The sequence below is a fragment of the Balaenoptera physalus genome (genome assembly GCF_965194825.1).
Source record: "Balaenoptera physalus genome assembly, chromosome: 6".
In the NCBI taxonomy this organism is placed as follows: domain Eukaryota; kingdom Metazoa; phylum Chordata; class Mammalia; order Artiodactyla; family Balaenopteridae; genus Balaenoptera; species Balaenoptera physalus.
Window position 1 is genome coordinate 56,662,317 of NC_138885.1, and position 19,519 is coordinate 56,681,835.

Sequence of the window (19,519 nt, forward strand, 5' to 3'; positions counted from 1 at the left end):
AAAGTGCACAGCAAATAGATGAAATTCATCAACATATAAACCCACTTCATGACAGGGCATTGGCACATGCTAGCAAGTATGCTTACTACGTATATATTTTAGTTAAGGTGATAAGGTCTCAGCATGAATCCAAGATCCTCTAACATGAAAAGGAAAATGCTGACTATTTTCATATATCTGGCCTCAAAAGCTTAAGCAGCTGCCAAGATGGAAGCATTTACACACCTGAGAAAAAGTGAGACAGTCAAGAAAACATATTTTCTGCAAGGTTAATTTGATTTGAATTGAATTTTAAATAAAGCTTTAAAATTACTCCTCAGTCTTAGTACTCATAAATAAATAGGAAAGCCCTCTTTTCTATCATTTTAAACCATGCATTGCACTAGCTAATAACTGAATTTGTGACTATCCAATTCTAAAACACTCACCCAGAATAGCTACCACAATGTCATCTTTGAGGATTTCAATGGAGCCTCTGGATAAGAAATAAAGTGCAGTGAGGACATCCCCACAGTGAACCAGGGTGTCTCCTGGAGGTGCATGGGTGGTCTTGAACTTCATTGCCAAAGCTCTAAGGCAACCTTTACTTGCCCCTCGAAAGGCTTTGCAGTTTTGCAGCAAAGTCTGGTTGAGATGTAGACAAATGTCAGCTTGTAAACATTCTGGGAAACCCTTTAGGACCTGAAGAAAAAAAAAGAAAGAGTTTCATACTACCGGCGCACAGGGTTACCTCCACCTGAAATAAAGTATATTTCGCGTTCACAGAATCGCAGTTGTAGTAAATGTCACACAGGAGTTCTTACAATGCTTCTACCTCGCCTACCTTAATGAATACTTGCTTTGCTGAACATGTCAGAATTTTAACTCAAATACTTGTTCTCTGAATTAACTGCAGGCATTCAGACGCAACACAAATGCTGTCTCATTAAAATGTAATGCCTACAACGTTTCACACTGCTTCTCATTTCCTGCATTATGTTATGTAGCACCATACTGTGCACAGATATAATGCAATGTGACGATTAATAAGACATAACTAATGAAAGGTGGTACAACTAGAAAGACAACTTTTAGAAGGAATCTCAAGTCAACCTTAGTTAACAATACTTGGAATATTTATGTTTCATATGCACATTATTAGTACTAAATATTTTGATAAGCACTGTAAATAGAGAAAGGGAAGGAGAACAGCAAACGTACTTTAAAAGTGTAGTTCAGTTTTCAAAAATGGAAATTGTGCCAGAAGTTACGATGCATACATAAACCTCCTAACAGCTCTGCTGTTTTGACAACCTATTCAGTGACTAAATTAAAACTTGTAAAAAAAGATGAAACAATAGCTTGTGACAAGTGTTACTCAATTTAAATTGAATAAAATTTTATGTTATTAAAAAAAAAGTGTCCAGTATACAATGGGTCAAGGATACTCAACTCTTCTGTATGTGTCTTAGCTATTTTGGGTGGCATATAGAGATTTTAATTCTCAGGTTGACTTTCCTCTGTCAGTAAAAATGGATCCATTTAAATATGCTTTGGAGTAGAGGGAGAAGGCATTATATAGTGCCTGAAAATGTAATTTTAGGATTTCCTACCTTTTTGGGTCAACCTTTGTATTGCTGTCCACTATAGCTAAAAGTAATAATAAATTATTTGTGCAGATAATTCAAATGCATGTGGCCCATAGAGGAACTTCAAATTAGATCATATTTGAGTTAACTTACAATTTTTACTATGTTAAATATTAAAGTAACCACAGGGATCCTGCGTCTGCAGGACCACTGTGTGATGCAACTGGTCAGACTGATTGTGATGAGATACAAAAGGATCAATGAGAGACCTGAAACACAACAGCCACTGTTTCCAGTCTTATTTCCTTCATTGTAGAGTCACCCACAGAAATGGGTCAAGGGTGTTTTAGAAGAAAAGCCACAGAATATGAGTTCTGGTCATGAATTTGCCACAGGCTGATGCTTGTGCAAGTCACTTCATCCATCTGTGTTTCTTTGCCAGAGAATAAGAGCCTTTGCAATATTGGAATTTGTCATCAGTTACCAATAAATGGTGTGCTGATTGTAGGACTCTGCTCGTCCAGCTCCGCACAGCCGTAGAAACTCAGACTTTTATCTTAAAGTTCCTGTATTACCTGGCTCAGACTCCCAAAAAATAAGCTTTCCTCTGCCTGAGTTCCTAGGCACTCATCTGAAACCTCTCCCCTTAACTGTAACCTTCAGGCTTCACCTCCATGACTGGACACCGGTCAGATTGCCTACTTAGACTGGAGACCTCTCCAGAATGGTAACTTGTCTTTGCCCATTTCTGCCTTTGGAGTTGGAGACTCTTTTCCCACGCTTTGTTGGGATCACAAACAACCCAGCTCCTCTCATGGAAGCAACCCTCTAGTTTGCTGATCCTTTTACCTGCCTAAACTAATCACATTCAGTTCTTTGGCAAGTGATGCTAGACTAGAGTTAAGCTAGGTTTGGACACTGTCTTCTGAAATGGGGCCACTTTATTTGGAGGTGCTATGGTAGGAATAAACCCCAGTTCACTGGCTTCTTTGCATATGATTTATTTTTCCTGCCTGAAGCCCACTATTGTGGTCTCAGTGTAACTCTCAGATGTCCCCATACAGATAAAAACGTAAAGAACATTAGCCCAAGTAACAGATATGCCTATTTTTCTCTTAGGGTTTATCTATAAAGGCATTTTATGTTTCACATAAATGGAGATATTGCTACTGTTATAGTAGTTGGAATGAGAATACTGAGCTTACAGCTGCTATTTCTGTCATTTTCCTGAAGTTTCTCAATTATACTTTCTGAATATAGCCTGGCTATAGAAGGAAAAATTGTGCACATGTGCATGTGTGTGTGTGTATGCATGCTTTGAATTGGAAGATGCAGATGAGATGATGAGATAGAGGTAGGGGTTATTCACTTCTCTGGGTGTGATATGAGCTATGGAATCAGATAGGCATGAGCTGAAGTCCTAGTTCCATCCCTTACTAGCTGTGACTTTTGTCAAGTCAATTAAATTTTCTTGAGATTCAGTTTCCTTTACTGTAAAAATAATATCTACCTCACAGGGTTGTGCCCACAATTAAATGTCATAATGAATGGAAATCATCCTGTGCATTGTAGATGTTCAGTGGAAAGTTTACTTCTAGGTTTTTCTGTTTTTTTTTTTTTCTCTCACACATATTTATTGTTCCTAAAGAACTGTTACATTCTGTTTGCTAGAAACTGAGAGATACATGCCCAATGTGTTCTTCTCATTGGTCTCTTTGGTGAGTAGGAAATTCACCACTAAATTTTGTGTTCCATTGCCTCAAGAGAGTTTAAGAATTCTTTTTCCTTTCATCTCTCTAACTTTTGTTTCCTGTTTCTGACTTGTGTTAAATATTTTGGGTTACTTTCACTTAGGTTTTCACTGTGAATTGTCTTAAATCCTTTTTGAGAGTGGTCAGTTACTAAATCAATGTACAAATATGTTCTTGGAATTCCAATATTCTTAGAATCACCCACAAAACCTTAAGAGCACTTGAGAAAGTTTTTCAACATCATTCTCTTCTCAAGTGTCTTTACTATATGTTGTCAGCCCCTAACACTCAACCTATTAGGAGTGGCAATCACTGGAGAGAATGACCTCTAGTAGGAGGTACCGTAGAGTTCCATGGAGAGGACTTTGCTTGCATGGGGGGAAGATACACAGATCTTAGCATGAAGGACTTGTCTAGATTAAGTAACTCTCCTGTGTTAGCCCTTAACTGACTTTCTTAATTTTCTTAAGTCAGTTACATAGATCATTCAGGTAAAACTCAATAGAAGTTAAGATTTAATAATTGAATCTCTTCCTAGCCCAGAGGTTTGGACGTCTAAAATAAGTTAGCAGCATCGGAATCTGGTTTATGCCTCAGTAAGAGGATTTTAAAGTGGGAGTTATAAGAGAGGGGGCTGTATTGGAACAGAGGTAGAAGAACATTGAAAAGAGTGGGAAGAAACGGTAAGCTTAAGCGGATATTTATCCAAGGCACCCCTTTCCACTGGGCCCAGCCGTTTTGCCTTTCTTGTTTCCAATGGATAATCCTTTTTTTGTCAGGTTTGGTTCCTCTGCTAAATTACCTAACTTGGAACTTCCTCATTCAGCACTCAGATAGTGGCATTTTACCAGGCCTAGCAGATCTGGCTAAAAGACTATCTATGCCAAGTACACAAGTACAAACCAGGACACAAGCTGGTTTAATGATTATTATAGTCATGTTGCTACCCTCTATACAACCTTCTTGTTTGTCAAGCTCTGGAGCTGCTGTGAGGGTACTTAGCACCTTTCACTGTGCATCTGGAGCCATTGTTTTATGGAGTTAGCCTGTTTTCAAAGGCTAAGGTGCATCACCCAGAATCAGTTTCACGGCCTGCAGCTTGGAAAAGCAGTCCTCATTCTTTTAGCAAATATTTATTAAGTATCTACTCTATACCAAGCGGTATGCTAGGCATGAGAGCATAACAATGAATAAAACATGTTCTGAAAATATCCCTGGTCCTCAAGCCTCTAAATGCTCAGATTAAAAAAAATTATAGGGTTAATCAGAATTTCCCACATTTTCAGGCCAAATTTGGACATTTATAATGCACATTTACAATACTAATGGTTGTTCAAAGGAACCCTCAAGGGAACAGTTAATTTAAGGTGAGTAAAAAGCTCTAATTTCACTTTTCTAAAGTTCCTGAAAGTTCCAGAACATTTTTTCAAGGCTGATAAAAATTCCATATCTTAATTATGATATAAAGTCACTTGAATATTTTATAAATGTAAGATTAACTTCCCTTTACTTGAATTTAGGTAGACAAAACTCTGTGGAACTCTCAAATTATGTAAGACAAATGAGACATTTGTTCTTTTGAGTATGAAGTGCTTTCTGTGATTATTAAAAGAAATCAATCCCATAACTTAGCATTAGAGAGCCCAAAGTTTAGGGACATTCAAACAAGAACCACCCAGCAACCACAAAACCAGACAGAAGTATTAAATCAAAGTAAAACTGAAGAAATTATACAAAGAGAGAGCAAAAATGGAAATAACTATGCCATAGAAAACATCTATCAAACCCTATTATTCCTTCCTCAAATTCAAGATACAAGATTCAGTGTTTGCTGTTTCTTACCCTGGATCACAAAACACTCTCTTTTGGTGGTGTGCACACTTTCTACGTTATGTTGGAAGAGTGTCAACAATTGAGTTTTTACCAAAAAAACACCCCCTTCCATAGTGTTTTAAAGTCTTGTATTTGCTTTTGAAAAAATCAAAATATATTCTCTAACAGATGCCCCTTATCTAGATAGTATTGGAAAGCTGACCTATGGTGTAATGAATGGTTTCTGGTTTGTTTCACTTAGCATAGCTGCAGAGAGGGACATTCCTAAAGAGAGGCTAAAAAGGGCACATTGAGAAAAACAATCTGAGTGTGGCAAATGGTTCCCCTAAATAGCAAATTAATCATAGAAACAACTTTGGTAACTGTGATAACTGACATTAGGAAATTTTCTGGGGAAATTCATTGGGTCATTAAATACATGTAAATCTTGACAAATTAAGATTAATCAAAACACAAATTAACATTCCCTATGAAACACTAAACCTCAAGCATGATTATTAAATAGATTATGCAAGAAATATATCAAATCTTAAATTTCTCCCCTAGAGTACAACCTTAATATTTTATAGCATTTTTTATTCTAATAGAATTATTGCTTGCTATGTGAGCACTCTATGCTTGATAAATCTTTAGCACTTAAAATATACTGAACCTTGCTTTTTGTTGTTTCTAGAAGTTAATATTCTTCTTTAATGGATTCCATAATTTTGAGATCCCAGATTATTTCTATGATTATGGTTTAACATTAAGTGATAGGAAGCACATATTTTTCATATTTCCTTGGCATTACACATTTAACCACTAATCAAGATAGGTAGATTCTTTTAGTAGTTTTAAACATATAAATATATATAGTCCTAGTCTGAAGCTCAAATTGCTTTTTCATCTACTTTCTTATTTTACTTTCATGCGGCTTATTATTTTATTGCATAGGGCCATCGTATCTGGCCAGACTGCTGGCAAAGCAGGGTATTGTAGAATCCATGACTAAAGGGCTTTTATAAGCCTTGGAAAAATTAACTAATTTTCTACATGCAACTTTTCAACATATATCATATGGTTACATCATTTAGGAAAAAAAACATATGAGCAGAACAAAATCTTACTGCACATAGACACGGAAAACAATGTCATAAATCCTGAACAAGTTCTGGTGCAAGTAAAGGTTCCTTGAAAAATGAAACAGTCCTCCCTCCTGCGTCTTCCCCTCCCCTCTCCTGCAGTTCCCATCCCCAGCTAACAGCATAACTATGAGATGTTCCTTTGCTTTCAGAAGGACACTCAAAGTTTAACCTGACCCCAATTAAGTCAGGGCCTAGGACGAGTTGGAGTGTGGGTGATGATGTGTAGGCAGAGGGGATTTATTACTTTTGCATACATATTCTTGCTACTCCAACTCTGGAGTCCTTGTGCTAAATCAGCAAAAACCTGACTTAAAAGGATGCATTAGGATTTCTGAAATACGGCCTCAGGGGAAAACCTTGGAACTCACTAGGGCTTCTAAAGGTAACAGGAGGGACCAGTATCCTGAGAAGCAATTTCAGGACCTTCCCCTCAACTGCCCAATTACTTGAGAGAGGGAATGAAGGAGGGGATGGACAGAATTTAACCACAGTGGATGAATGGATATTTTTTGCAAATACTTTTTTACAAGTGGATTGATTGTAGATGACCTGAGCTTGCTTACAAAGGAAAAGGGAGGTGCAATCTGCCAGGTGATGAAAAGAGTGATTTAAGTATAACTTCACACTTGATATGCCATTTTGAACTTGGATGTAGTTTTATGTTTCAGAAAAATTTCTCGTGTATAATATTTTAAAATCAAATCTTCTTTTGATTCATCAACTTTATATAAGGAATATAGAATGGTGATTCCCCCATTTTTCATGTGAAAGCTGAAGTATAAGTGCATTAAGGGATTTTATTTGTGGAAGAATTAAGACTCCAAACTTACTCCAGGATTCTTTCAACTATTGTGACTTGCCATAGCTGTTCATCAGATTGGATTTCAAAAGTTGCTACTAGTATGGTGAAATACAAAATGTTTCCCACTCATTTTATTTATTGGTTTATCAGTAAGTAAGAAAGAGTAAAAATGTAGCATAAATGCCATTTTCTTTTTGTACCAGTTAGGGAATTTGTTCCTCAGAAAGATTAAGGCTAGACAGCAATTCAATTGCTTTCTAAGGAAACTGATGGTTGTATCAGCAATTATATAACTTTTGCAAAATAGTAGAAACTCTCAAAATAGTAGAAGTTCTCTTCCTCCACCTATTAGATTCCGCTTCTGTAAAATATGTTGATTCTCGTTATCCAACGCTCTGAATGTTACATATTGTTTTGTCCCTACACATTTCTACTTCTACCAGTTGAGTTACAAACCAGCTGTGTATGTTCTGAAACCTATTTATGTCAGCTGTACTTGTTCATGAAATTATATAATTCAATCGTACTACACATAAAAGAATGAAATGAGTGTGTGTAAAGAAAGAGAGCAGGGTTGCCCCATCCCCATGAAAACAAAGCTAAATGCTTTGGAAAACCTTTATAAAGGTGAGTCATTTTAAACAAATGCAACCATAGATAATTTTTGTACTACATGTGAGTGCTTAAACATTTATAATAGTAGAAAAGTTTATATAGTCCCTTAACTCTGACTGTAATCCAAAAAACAAGAAAAAAAATTATTAAAATGTGACTAAAAATTCAGAAGTACGTGAAAATTAAGAACCACACTCTATGATAACCTTTGGATCCAAAAAGAAATAATTTACAAAGCAACAGAAGGAGAACATTTCATGTCAAAACCCATGGAAACACAGAAAAACTTGCATTGAAAGGAAAATATATAGTCTTAATGTCTTAGATATTACAGAAGGAAAGACTCAAACAATGAAAAACCTTAAAACAACTGTTAAGAATAGTAGGACAATACAAAGAAATAAAAAAGAGGGTAATGAAGGCAAATGTTGAAAATGAAAAGAATAGGAGCAAGAATAAATTAATCCAAAGGCTAATTCCTTGAAAAAGATCCAGTGAAATAAATGAATCTTTCAAAGGCCTACTACAGGAAAGAACAAAAATATACAAATTTAGCAATGATAAGGCAGATGTACCTACTTATACAGAAAAGACGGAATAAATGAATTAAAAGAGAATCCTACAAGCAATTTTGTAACAACTTTGAAAGCCTAGATGAAATGGATGAATTTTTCACAAAATATGAATTACCAATATTGACTAAGAAAGAAATATAATAAATAATTACCATAGTAGGGTTAGAATGGTGATTAAAGAACTACCATTAAAACCACCAGGACCACATGGCTTAACAGATGATTTCTTTCTAACATTTAAAGAGCTTATAGGGAGACCTTCAAGATGGCGGAAGAGTAAGACGTGGAGATCACCTTCCTCCCCACAAATACATCAGAAGTACATCTAATACGATCCAGCAATCCTACTACTGGGCATATACCCTGAGAAAACCATAATTCAAAAAGAGTCATATACCACAATGTTCATTGCAGCTCTATTTACAATAGCCAGGACATGGAATCAACCTAAGTGTCCATCGACAGATGAATGGATAAAGAAGATGTAGCACATATATACAATGGAATATTACTCAGCCATAAAAAGAAATGAAATTGAGTTATTTGTAGTGAGGTGGATGGACCTATAGTATGTCATACAGAGTGAAGTAAGTCAGAAAGAGAAAAACAAATACCGTATGCTAACACATATATATGGAATCTAAAAAAAAAAAGGTTCTGAAGAACTTAGGGGCAGGCCAGGAATAAAGACACAGACGTAGAGAATGGACTTGAGGACACAGGGAGGGGGAAGGGTAAGCTGGGACGAAGTGAGAGAGTGGCATGGACATATATACACTGCCAAAAGTAAAATAGATAGCTAGTGGGAAGCAGCCACATAGCACAGGGAGATCAGCTCAGTACTTTGTGACCACCTAGAGGGGTGGGATAGGGAGGGTGGGAGGGAGACGCAAGAGGAAGGAGATATGGGGATATATGTATATGTATAGCTGATTCACTTTGTTATACAGCAGAAACTAACACACCATTGTAAAGCAATTATACTCCAATAAAGATGTTTAAAAAAAGGGGAAAGTAAATAACAATAAAGTGGATTTAAATAATAAAAAAATAAAGAGCTTATAACTATAGATCAATATCCCTATAAAACAGTTGCAAAATTCTAAATAATTTACTAGCTGATAAACTCAACAAAGTATCAAAAAAATCTATGACCAAGTAGGATTTATTTCAGGAATGCAAGGATATTTTTAAAATATTAGTGTTAATGGTGAAGCTATTTTCATAAAGTCAGCTATTACTATTCAAAATTTTTTTGGAGAATCTAGTGAACTAATAAAGAAAATAAATAGTATTTTTTTAAAAAGAGAATGAATTTATCTCTTTTTGTTGCTGATATGATTGCATACCTAGAACATCCAAGAGTTAATCGAACAAACAAAAAAAGAATGAGGCAAATAATTTGTTAAGGTGGCTATAAGGAAGATAAATAGTTTAACTATATATTATTTATAAGCAGGTAAAAATGGAAATGTATAATGTATTTCATTTGTTTGACTAAGCTATATAAATTTAAGAATAAATTTAATAACAAAGGTAAAAATTTCTAAGAACATTATAAAATCTTGTTGAAGGAGATGTAATTTTTTAGAATCTAAATCAGTGGCTCTCAATCCTGGCTACATGTTAGAATAGACATATAAAAATACTGATGCTCTGACTTAGCTATAAGCAATTCTGGTTTAATTGTTGTAGGGTGGGTCTGAAGCACTAAAATTTGTTTAACATATTTCAGATGATTTTAACATGGGGCAAAGATGAGAATTTAATATTGAAATTTCAAAATTATGTAAAAATTAATATAAAATTAATAGAAAGGAAAGGGTAGCAACAGGAATACAGTTCATTCTCTATCCTTGCTGAGGAATACCGGAAAGAAAAGTGACCAGCTAATGACAAAGATTAGTGACCTGCTCCTGGCAAGCACACTAAGGGTGTGGGGCAGCTCCTATCTATGGAGTGTTTTTGGCAGGATGTGTCTAGTTTAAATTGCTTATGATAAACAAAACTTTCATCAGTAGATTTTGTTTTTTTTTTTACCTTCATCTTAGATCATTTTATTTTACATTATTTAAATCTTGTGTTTGATTAGGATAGTGAGCAAGCTGTGACAAAATTCAGTGTATGTTACATTAACTAAAATTAATGTTGCATAGAAGTTTTGCAAAAGAAATGTTGTCTGGTTTTAACATATACTATCGACAGGGAAATGCAGCATGACCTGGCTGTGAATGGTGTTAATAACCTGCTCAGGTAGAAGTAGGTGTGATAAAGATCCTGCTGCCCAACTTTAAAGAATGAGCTGCCTTTTATCTATCTTCTACCCAGAACTAGACTTTTCTCTACCGTCTCTTCACAGATGATACAGAAGTTGGGAAGTATTCAGTCACATCCGTCCACTCACCCACCAACAATTTCCCATTAAAGAGAATCCTTGTGTTCACTCCTCACTCATAAGAAATAAGTTTCAAAGGCAGCTTGTACTGGAATAAACTGATCTGAAGGCTTGCAAAGCACTTGGTATCTTCTTCTTAAGATCTTGGAGTCTTTAAATTATAGCTCATATTATTTTTACTATTATTGTTATTTTAATTTATTAATAACTGTTAGGCTAATGTTCTTTCAAAAGCAGATTTGTTTTAATGTCATCAATAGATTTATAGGACATGACTTTCTGGAAAATGTCATGTAAGCTATGTAACTTCCAGACTATAAAATGTGAATGTTTAATGACCAAAAAGTTTCATTCTGTTTAAGTGTTATGTCATTACATACACAGTTTAGGGACCTCCCATGTTAAATCTGAGACAGACACATACTAATATACAAAGAAGGATCTCTATGCTTTGCTTATGCCTTATGATTACATATATTCTTGACATTATTAGTAAACTTTAATATTGGTTACAAGTTCTGATTTTTTGTGTGCCAGATTTGACAACCTGATCTTTGGGTTGTCTCAAAAGCCCAACATGGAGTTTGTCGTAACTGAGTTAAAATAGTCATATATTTTATATGGACGAATAAATACCCTCAAATGCCCCCCAAAATAAGAAAAACAAGATTAGTAAGAGTTGACCTACTTTGTCAGAAATTGAAGTATGGTATAAAGCCACTAAGTATAAATCATTATTATATTGCCATAGGAATGGACAAATAGAGCCAATCTGGGAGTAAGGATATGTATTCCAATTATACCTAATAATTTAATGTGTAAATCAGGTGGTATTTAAAATCAACAGGAAAAGTACTATCTTCTATTCATGTGAAGAAAATTTACAGAACTACATTTCAAACAGATTCAGAATTTTCTTCCAAATCATATAACAAAACTTAAAACCTAGGAAACTACTTGTACAATCCATAGGTTTAGTGAGACCTTTGTAAAACAGGACCGGATCTCTGAACTATATAAGAAAAGTTGACTAATTGGATGATATTAAAAAACAAAAAAACTTTAAAATTCAAAAGATACCCTAAACAAAACCAGCATATTGAAAAGAGATTAGGAACAAATTGCAATATAGATGACAGAGAAAGTGTCAATGAACTCTTTGTCTATAAATTATAAAGAGTTCTTTAAAAATGAGAAGAAAAAAGTAACCAAAAACTATGCAAAAATGTTGTGAATAAGTAATTCATAGAGAAAAACATCTTGATTAACTATTCTTACTTTATTATAATGCTCTGACCTCATTGCTGGTGTTACCTACTGTTAAATATTAAGCACAGCTCATAGATAACGCAGGTAAAATCAGAGTTAGAATCTGGGCCAAAGCTCCCATCTTAGAAAACACTACTAAGGCCCGATTTTCCCAGCGTCCACATATTGTGACTCACAGTCAAAACTAGATAATGGCTCGACATGGACCTCTATGATTCAAGTACAATAATTACACCTGTGTGGACTGAGTCTTTGGTTTTCCCTCCCAGTATGGTAGGTGTTTCTAACTACTGATTTGTTTCAGTTTTGTGTGTATTGTAGAGAACTCTGATCTAAGGAGAGGACCAGTAGAGTGGGAAAAATGATCTACAGCACATGTGTAAATGATTTAGCATGGCTCTAGAGCATTAAAATGCACTATATGAGGTGCTGGACCCCAAGTGAGGAAGATTCTTATCAGATGGTCCTTAAGATGAGTGTAGAGTTGTGCTGGGGGTAGCCCACCTGACTAATAGGAGCCCAAGATGCACACTAAAATAGGTTCTTTAGGAATATCTGGCATGAAAGAGGCATGATTATATATTTTTTTCCATCCACATTCAACTCCATGGATAGCAATATGTCTAAACCAAGAAAAACAATGAAAATATATGTACTTTTCCTGAGTCTGATGCCTTAAGGCTATATAATCAATTGGATTAGATGAACTACTTGTGCTTATTTTCACCTTTAAAAAATGATTTAAAATATCTGGTATATTGGGTGGAACTTTACATATCCATTTCCAATATAAATCCTCAGGCTATTGGTAATGTCTCAGAAAATTCTTTAACTAAAGTAAATATTGGACTTTTATTTTGGGAGAATTGTGAATAGCTTGATTTTATTAGGTTTGATAAGTGCTGAGTTCCTCGAATATTTTAATTTAGTCGACCTAAATTCATATTTCCAAAGAATATTTTAAAAGTGAACTTTGATGTCTCTATTTTTTATTATTGGCTAAACCTGTGTTGAGTATTAATTGATCCTAAACTGAATTGAGCTTGAATTACTCCTGTGCTTCTACTACTCCAAAGAAAGTATTTGGAAACACATCACACTCTTCAGCATAAGAAATTGCACTCGAGTCCTGTTTGAATAGTACCATAATTTTCAAAAGTTGAAAAACAACTTGAGATATCATCTCTGCCATCGTACTACTGTGAGAGGAACATTATTAACAAATGGAGACACTGAAGCATAGAAGTGTGTTCATCGTCTCAGCATGGTATTTCTGCAATGACTCTTTTTCATGTGTAAAGCCCCAGACCATGCTGTCATTATTTCTCTGGACTCAGGAATGGCTAAAGATCAGATCCCACCGTTGATGAACTTGCTTTGCATTAAAACAGCATTGTGTCAGATGTAAATAAGTCTTTCTTGTTGATGGTTGGAGACCAGGCTGAAGTGACCATCATCATTTGTGAAACATGATTGAGCATATACAATTTGTAACCTGAAAATACCAGATGCTTGTCCTAAGCTTGATATTGTTCATGTCAGGGGGCTCCGGATGGTATTTGTTGTGTTCTGTGGCATTTCTGAGACTTTAGGATAAATAGCCTTGGGGAAAAATAGGAAGGACATGTGACTTGCCCTTTCTTAAGCACCTGTGGTTCAGGTGCTGGCTACAGTTGGCAAGTATGTGTGTTAATAGTAGATTTCTTGTCAGTGCAAAATTTTACTACCTATCCAGTTTTTGCAGAGCCAGGCAATTCCTATCAACTAATCAGCATGGAGATGAAAACATCTTTTAAGGTGCATTGTAAACAGCATTACTTTAATTCCACTCCTAAGTAGTAACTAAGGATTTCTTTACAGAAAACTAAAAGATGTCACCAATCCTCAGGGTCATTATCATTTAAATGCAGGTTTTTGCCAATCTCCATGTTCCCTTTTTAAATGTGTGGATTTACTTGTTAGGCCATTTGGACCTGAGTGTAGAGAAGAAGTGTATGTCTTTCAAATTAGGCAATATTTGTAAAGCTTTCTGTACCTTGACTGCTAATTTTGAACTGATGCTTTTTTGTTAAACTATTACTGGTCAAATAAAAAATATCAATCTAAATTGTAGGCTCACCTATGTAAAAATTGTATTATGCTGTTGATATCTTTAAACATGAGTGATTTTATTTTCTGAAGACTTCTTGAAAACAGGGTCCCCATTGGAGTGGTGGTCAGACATGAAGGGCATCATATTTGTAGTCATTTTATTTTAGCTCTATGATGAACTAGTCAAAGGTTTTTCATTGACTGTATTTATCAACTTCAGTATATAAGGGTCATTAGAAAAAGGTAAAGGGGGATAAAAATATTATGGTAGAGACAAGCTATGCTATTTTATAAATTTTGCTTTATATTTCCTATGGGGTTTAATGTCACAAGGATTATTTTATCTGCGTTGCTTAATTGGACATACTGAAAGAGCTTGAAATTACATTTCACTATGGTGTATCAAAACAGGACGTGAGTGGAGTGTATTTGAATGTGAAGGCCTGGCACAGATGAAGTTATTTAAATAAGTATAGAGAATGGATGCAACAAAATGTTTGATGCAGTAGAGTTAGATTGTAGATGCAGGTTAATATTAGTAGTTACTAGTTAAATAGATAGTAGTTAGTAGTAGTAGTAAGCAGTTAGTAGTAGTAGTTATGGTCAGTAGTCAGAGTTAGCAGATAACAGAGGAGCAGGAAAAGAGTCATGGAAGGAAATGAAATCAGATTTTTATTAAAATGCTCCTTAGCAATAACATCAGCCTCATGAAGTAGGAATTTCTATTAAACAATATATCATTCTTCATTACTTTCCTTTCCACTTTGATTGGCTTTGCTTGTTGGGTCCATTATAAGTGTATGTTTTGTCACTCAGAGTCCTACTGGGGTTCTAAGCAATTTTAGCCGACTAGGTTGACTCTTGATTGAAATCTCTAAAAATTCTCCCTTGTTCAACTCTTCTCCTACCCTACACCTTCTCCTTTCTGAGGAATTCATTTAGTCTCTGCTTGATCAAGGAGACTGGACCATGTAGTATAAGTGCCATTGAGTGCCATTGCCCTTTATTCCTCAAAACCAATGCCATCACCATTTTTCTTTTCTCTCCTGCCTATCTTTAAGGAAACCTCACCTATCTGCCTTGCTGAAGAATTTATTTCTCTTTCTAGGTTCTTATTCCAACTCCTTTCTACAACTGTTTCTCAAATTTTTCTCCATTAATGTCCCAGACTAAAAAAAATACTCAATTGTTCCCCTTTCTTCCTAAAATAAATTAAACAAAATTGTTTCTGGATTACCTGCCTTAATTCTGCCCTGGATGTCACACATATGTGCATCTATTCCCGTCCTTGTCTTTACCTGAAATGACCCCCTTGGGTTCTCTGCCTTCCACAGTTCTACCACTCACTTGGTTCTGTGGTTTTTGAATAATATTCGAAGCAGAAGAAAATGTTCCATAAAGGAGACTCAGAGGGAGCAAGAGAGTAGGCAGCAGGTAGGTTAGACTCCACATCCTCAAGCAGAAAAACTGCCATGATAATTGTTTTACACATTTAGCAAATGCAGTTTTGGCACTTTAAAACTATTTGAAAATGACATGTTTAATGAAATTGCAGAGAGGTTAAGTGACTTGTCCAAGAAAAGTGGCATATTGAGAGCTAGTACTTGGGTCTTCTGAATTTTTATTCTGTATTTTTTTCTAGTATTCAGGCATTACTAGGGGGGCATTTTTAGGTAGGAATAATATTTTTCATTGACTGTTCATAAAGGCTTTTCTTCCATGCAAATATAATTTAAAATTATGGAGTGGTTTCTGTCATAAGTGATTTATTTCTCTCCATCCAGAATGATGGATAGACCATGGTCATTGGTGCCTTTATTCATTCAAGCCATGCTCCTCTGTGTGCATGGCTCGATTCTACAACGACATGGAAGGTGATTTTCTGTGTTTGGCAATGATGTAACTAAAATCACTGTTGGATAATGTCTGAAAGTTTCAGGTTGGGTTATAAGACAGCTTTAACTTGGGGAAATTTGTTGAGATGCTTTCAGTCCTAATCTGAGAAAGTATTGCAGAAGGGAAAGGATTTTCCAGACTTGACCTATGGACATTTTTTGAGCTAATTTTTACTACTCCTAAGCCTGACATAGTATGCAAAAGAACACCTTCCTTTCACTAGCTTCATTATCCTGACCCCTTTCCTTTTGCAACCTGAACCATTTGGTTCAACTGAAAGGAAGCCCATAAGTGTTCCCAGAATGCTTTTGGTTCTGGAACATTCTGGTAATAGCTGTTTCACAAAAAGCAAAAGATGCAGGAAATAAGAAATATGGCTACATATTCTTTCTTATGGAATAAGGAATATGGCTACAATTCTTTCTTATGTTTTGTGATCTATCAAGGAATCAAATATTTTGAGTTATGAAAAATAATTTTAGGTCAATTAATAGAGTGTGACTGAACATCTTATACTTCATTTGGACATGGTTAAACAGCAAAAATGACCTGAAATGTTTCATGAGAAATTATATTTAAGGTTATACTTAAATGAAATAACATGGAATGCTGATGTAAAATACAACAGTTTGATGTACTTTTATGTATCACAATACATAAAGTTAAATCACTTTAAATTGTTATTAAATTACAATTTAGTTAACAATAAACTAACAAGACACAGGGGTTTAACGATGTGGTGTTAGAGGTAAAAAATCCACTTAGATTTTTTTTTTAACCTCTCAAGAGTCTAAGAGTACAGTTGCTTTATTCTAATCAACTTTCTTTTGCACATTGTTCTTAATTAGCAAGCATCTTCCATTTGCTGAGTTTTCAGAGCTATGTTGCCCTTTGATTTTTTACTCACATTGCAGTCACAAGATGAGAAATGTAGACACTGTGTACAAACAAGAAGTTCGTGCAAAGTCAAGCTCTCAAAACCACATGCAAGACTTAGTGGCACATGGTTTAGAGCTCACACACTCCAGGATCATGTGAGACAGGCATGCAGATGAGAGGAAAGAAAAGCACCTACATCATGAAAATAGAGGATGATGAAAGAGAATGACATTTTCTTTATGACAGTTATCTAATGCAAACCGTATACCCATAACCTTTACCGGAGTGAAGGAAGGGGCAGATAAGTGACTTTTTGTGGGGAGGGGGAAACTTTATATAAACATTATTAGAGGTCAAGTCGTTGTTAAAGTTAAGGATTTCTATTCTGTACTTGGCCTCTTCCAAGTTATCTTTCCCAGTTTCTTGCTTTGTATTTCCTCTGCTACATCATGCAAAAAAAAATCAGAACTAACATTGGAAATCATTTAACAAGCTCTAAGCCTGACAGATAACAAGGGTGTTCTCCACAATTTACACGAGAATTAAATTGGATATAAATACCTCCTGTTCTTACCGGTGGGTGTTGTGATTCCATGTATTAAGGTGTGAAGCAGACAGGAAAGAGATAAATCTTTCATAAGTACATTGTAAATAGGCAAGTGGTATATAAACCATATTCATAGGTAATAGAGTCAAACAATGAAAGGTAAATAGTTTTCACAAAATAGACTTTATCACACAAAAAAATGGTCACGAAACTAGAGTTATATGGAGAGGGGAAATAAAATAAATAATTGTTTTACTATGGTTATTGAAATAATCTGGCAGTATGGAACAACAAAATTGAGCGACATGTGTTTTGATTAAAAATTCTTGACACTGCTCCAGCCAACCCAGCATTAGAGAATCCCCAATAGTTTCTGAATGCTGATATCTGCATTAAACAATAATATGGATGGAAGTACATAAAAGTGACCAATTTGTAGGTACTTTCTTATGAGATTAAAGTGTTACCTTGGTGAGATCAATTTATCAAATGAATTTTCACAAGTAACTTTGGGATAATCAGAAATAACTCATGGGATTCAGTTATGGCTTTGTATGAAATGTGCTGATTGATTAGCTCTTCAAATTAAAAATCTTATAATGGCATGCCCTTACTTCTCCATCAAATAAATCATGCACAGCTATGATAAACATCATATAAAAATATATCTTTCAAACTGGGCAATATTTGCAATGCTTTCTGTACCTTAACTGCTAATTTTGAATCTTTTCTCTTTTTTTAGGATATTGCTGGTCAAATAAAAAAAAGTCAATCTAAATTGCATAGGCTCACTTATGCAAAAATTGTATCATGCTGTTGACGTCGTTAAATTTTAAAGATTTCATTTTATGAAGAAAGTTTAGAAACAGGATCCTTGCCCAGTGGAGGAGTAGCTAGATGGGAAGGTACTATAATTCTAATCTTTTTTTAATAGGTCTATGATATGCTATATAACTTGTATTTATCATATAATTTATCTTTAGTAATCAATCTCTATAGCCAAATAGCTAGGTCAAAAAGATGTATGTAATTCTCCTAATAATAAAAGAAGCTCTTTGGATCAATTAATCTTATTAGTTGTATTGATTTTTGAGCACTGATAAAGGAGGGAAGGGTTATGAAAAGGGACTGTTGATGTTGAATTTGCTTAAGAGTTATGAAGGAATCCATATTTCCCCCTTGAAAGGAAAGATGCATTAAACCAGGTACAGTAAAAGGGCACATAGTTAATTGATTAAAATATAGAAAAATTGTCCTTACCAGAAACATGAAACTTCCTATTATAAAATGTTTATGGTATACTTAAGCTCCTTAACCTCTCCCACAAATCCTCAAAATGTCCTATTTTAAAAAAATATTTCTGTTTGGGGGCATTATAGTTATTATTACTTGTAATGTCTTAATGCACATGGGTCCACCTATTTTTTTGGGTGCTGGCAGCTAAACCAAGTGGTGAAAGCCCAAGTCCCAACTTAGCAATGCTCTCCCTAACCAGAAGTGGGAGCTCTAATACACACAGTTATATCAGTTTGCATCATGTTATAATGCCTTTGCCACACAGTGTAACTAGATATAGCACCATGCAATGCCATGAATTGAGAATGAAAGACTATCTCCAGGGGAGAAAATAAACATCTGAGAGAGGGAAACAAAAGCAAGGGGTTCAAAGCTGGTGAGACTGGCTTTTCCATTTTGGCTGTAGCTATAACGCCTGAGGGGCTACAGTTTTGGAAAACAGAAATACGTACCATGTTCATGTCAATGCCATTGGTGTAAGTCCATGCATGTTGGAAATATTCTTCAAGCCGTTGCCTCAGAGGGTTGGGGATTTGGTGAAAGCGAATGAACTCTTTTACTCGCAGCATCTGCATGTGGTACCTGGCAGTTCCGGAGTATAGTCTTTGGATAATTGCTGATACGTTCCCAAAAATGCTTGCATACATTAGTGCTGGATTGGATAAAAAACAAAGTTATGGGGGAAAGACTGCACTTGGGGATATTATATCTTGTCAGAATCTCAAATATGTAGATTTTTTATTATCTCAATCCATTTGTGAGGGTTTACCACTGGCCCTAGGGGAACAAAGAAGTCAAGTCAATACTGTTGTAAAATTTATAATTTTGATGGTAAATCTGGAGAGGAAAAATACACAAATTCACCATGGATTCTCTAT

General features: G+C 35.1%; 1 protein-coding gene across 1 annotated transcript in view; it reads right to left on the reverse strand.

Moving 5' to 3' along the window:
- KCNH7 (potassium voltage-gated channel subfamily H member 7) overlaps positions 1 to 19,519 on the reverse strand; it is a 449,505-nt gene that overhangs the window by 31,575 nt on the left and 398,411 nt on the right. The window contains exons 8-9 of the mRNA XM_082465231.1: positions 19,094 to 19,293; positions 429 to 681 (exon numbers count right to left, since the gene is read on the reverse strand). Coding sequence (XP_082321357.1) covers positions 429 to 681; positions 19,094 to 19,293 — 453 coding nt within the window. The remainder of the gene's footprint in view (positions 1 to 428; positions 682 to 19,093; positions 19,294 to 19,519) is intronic.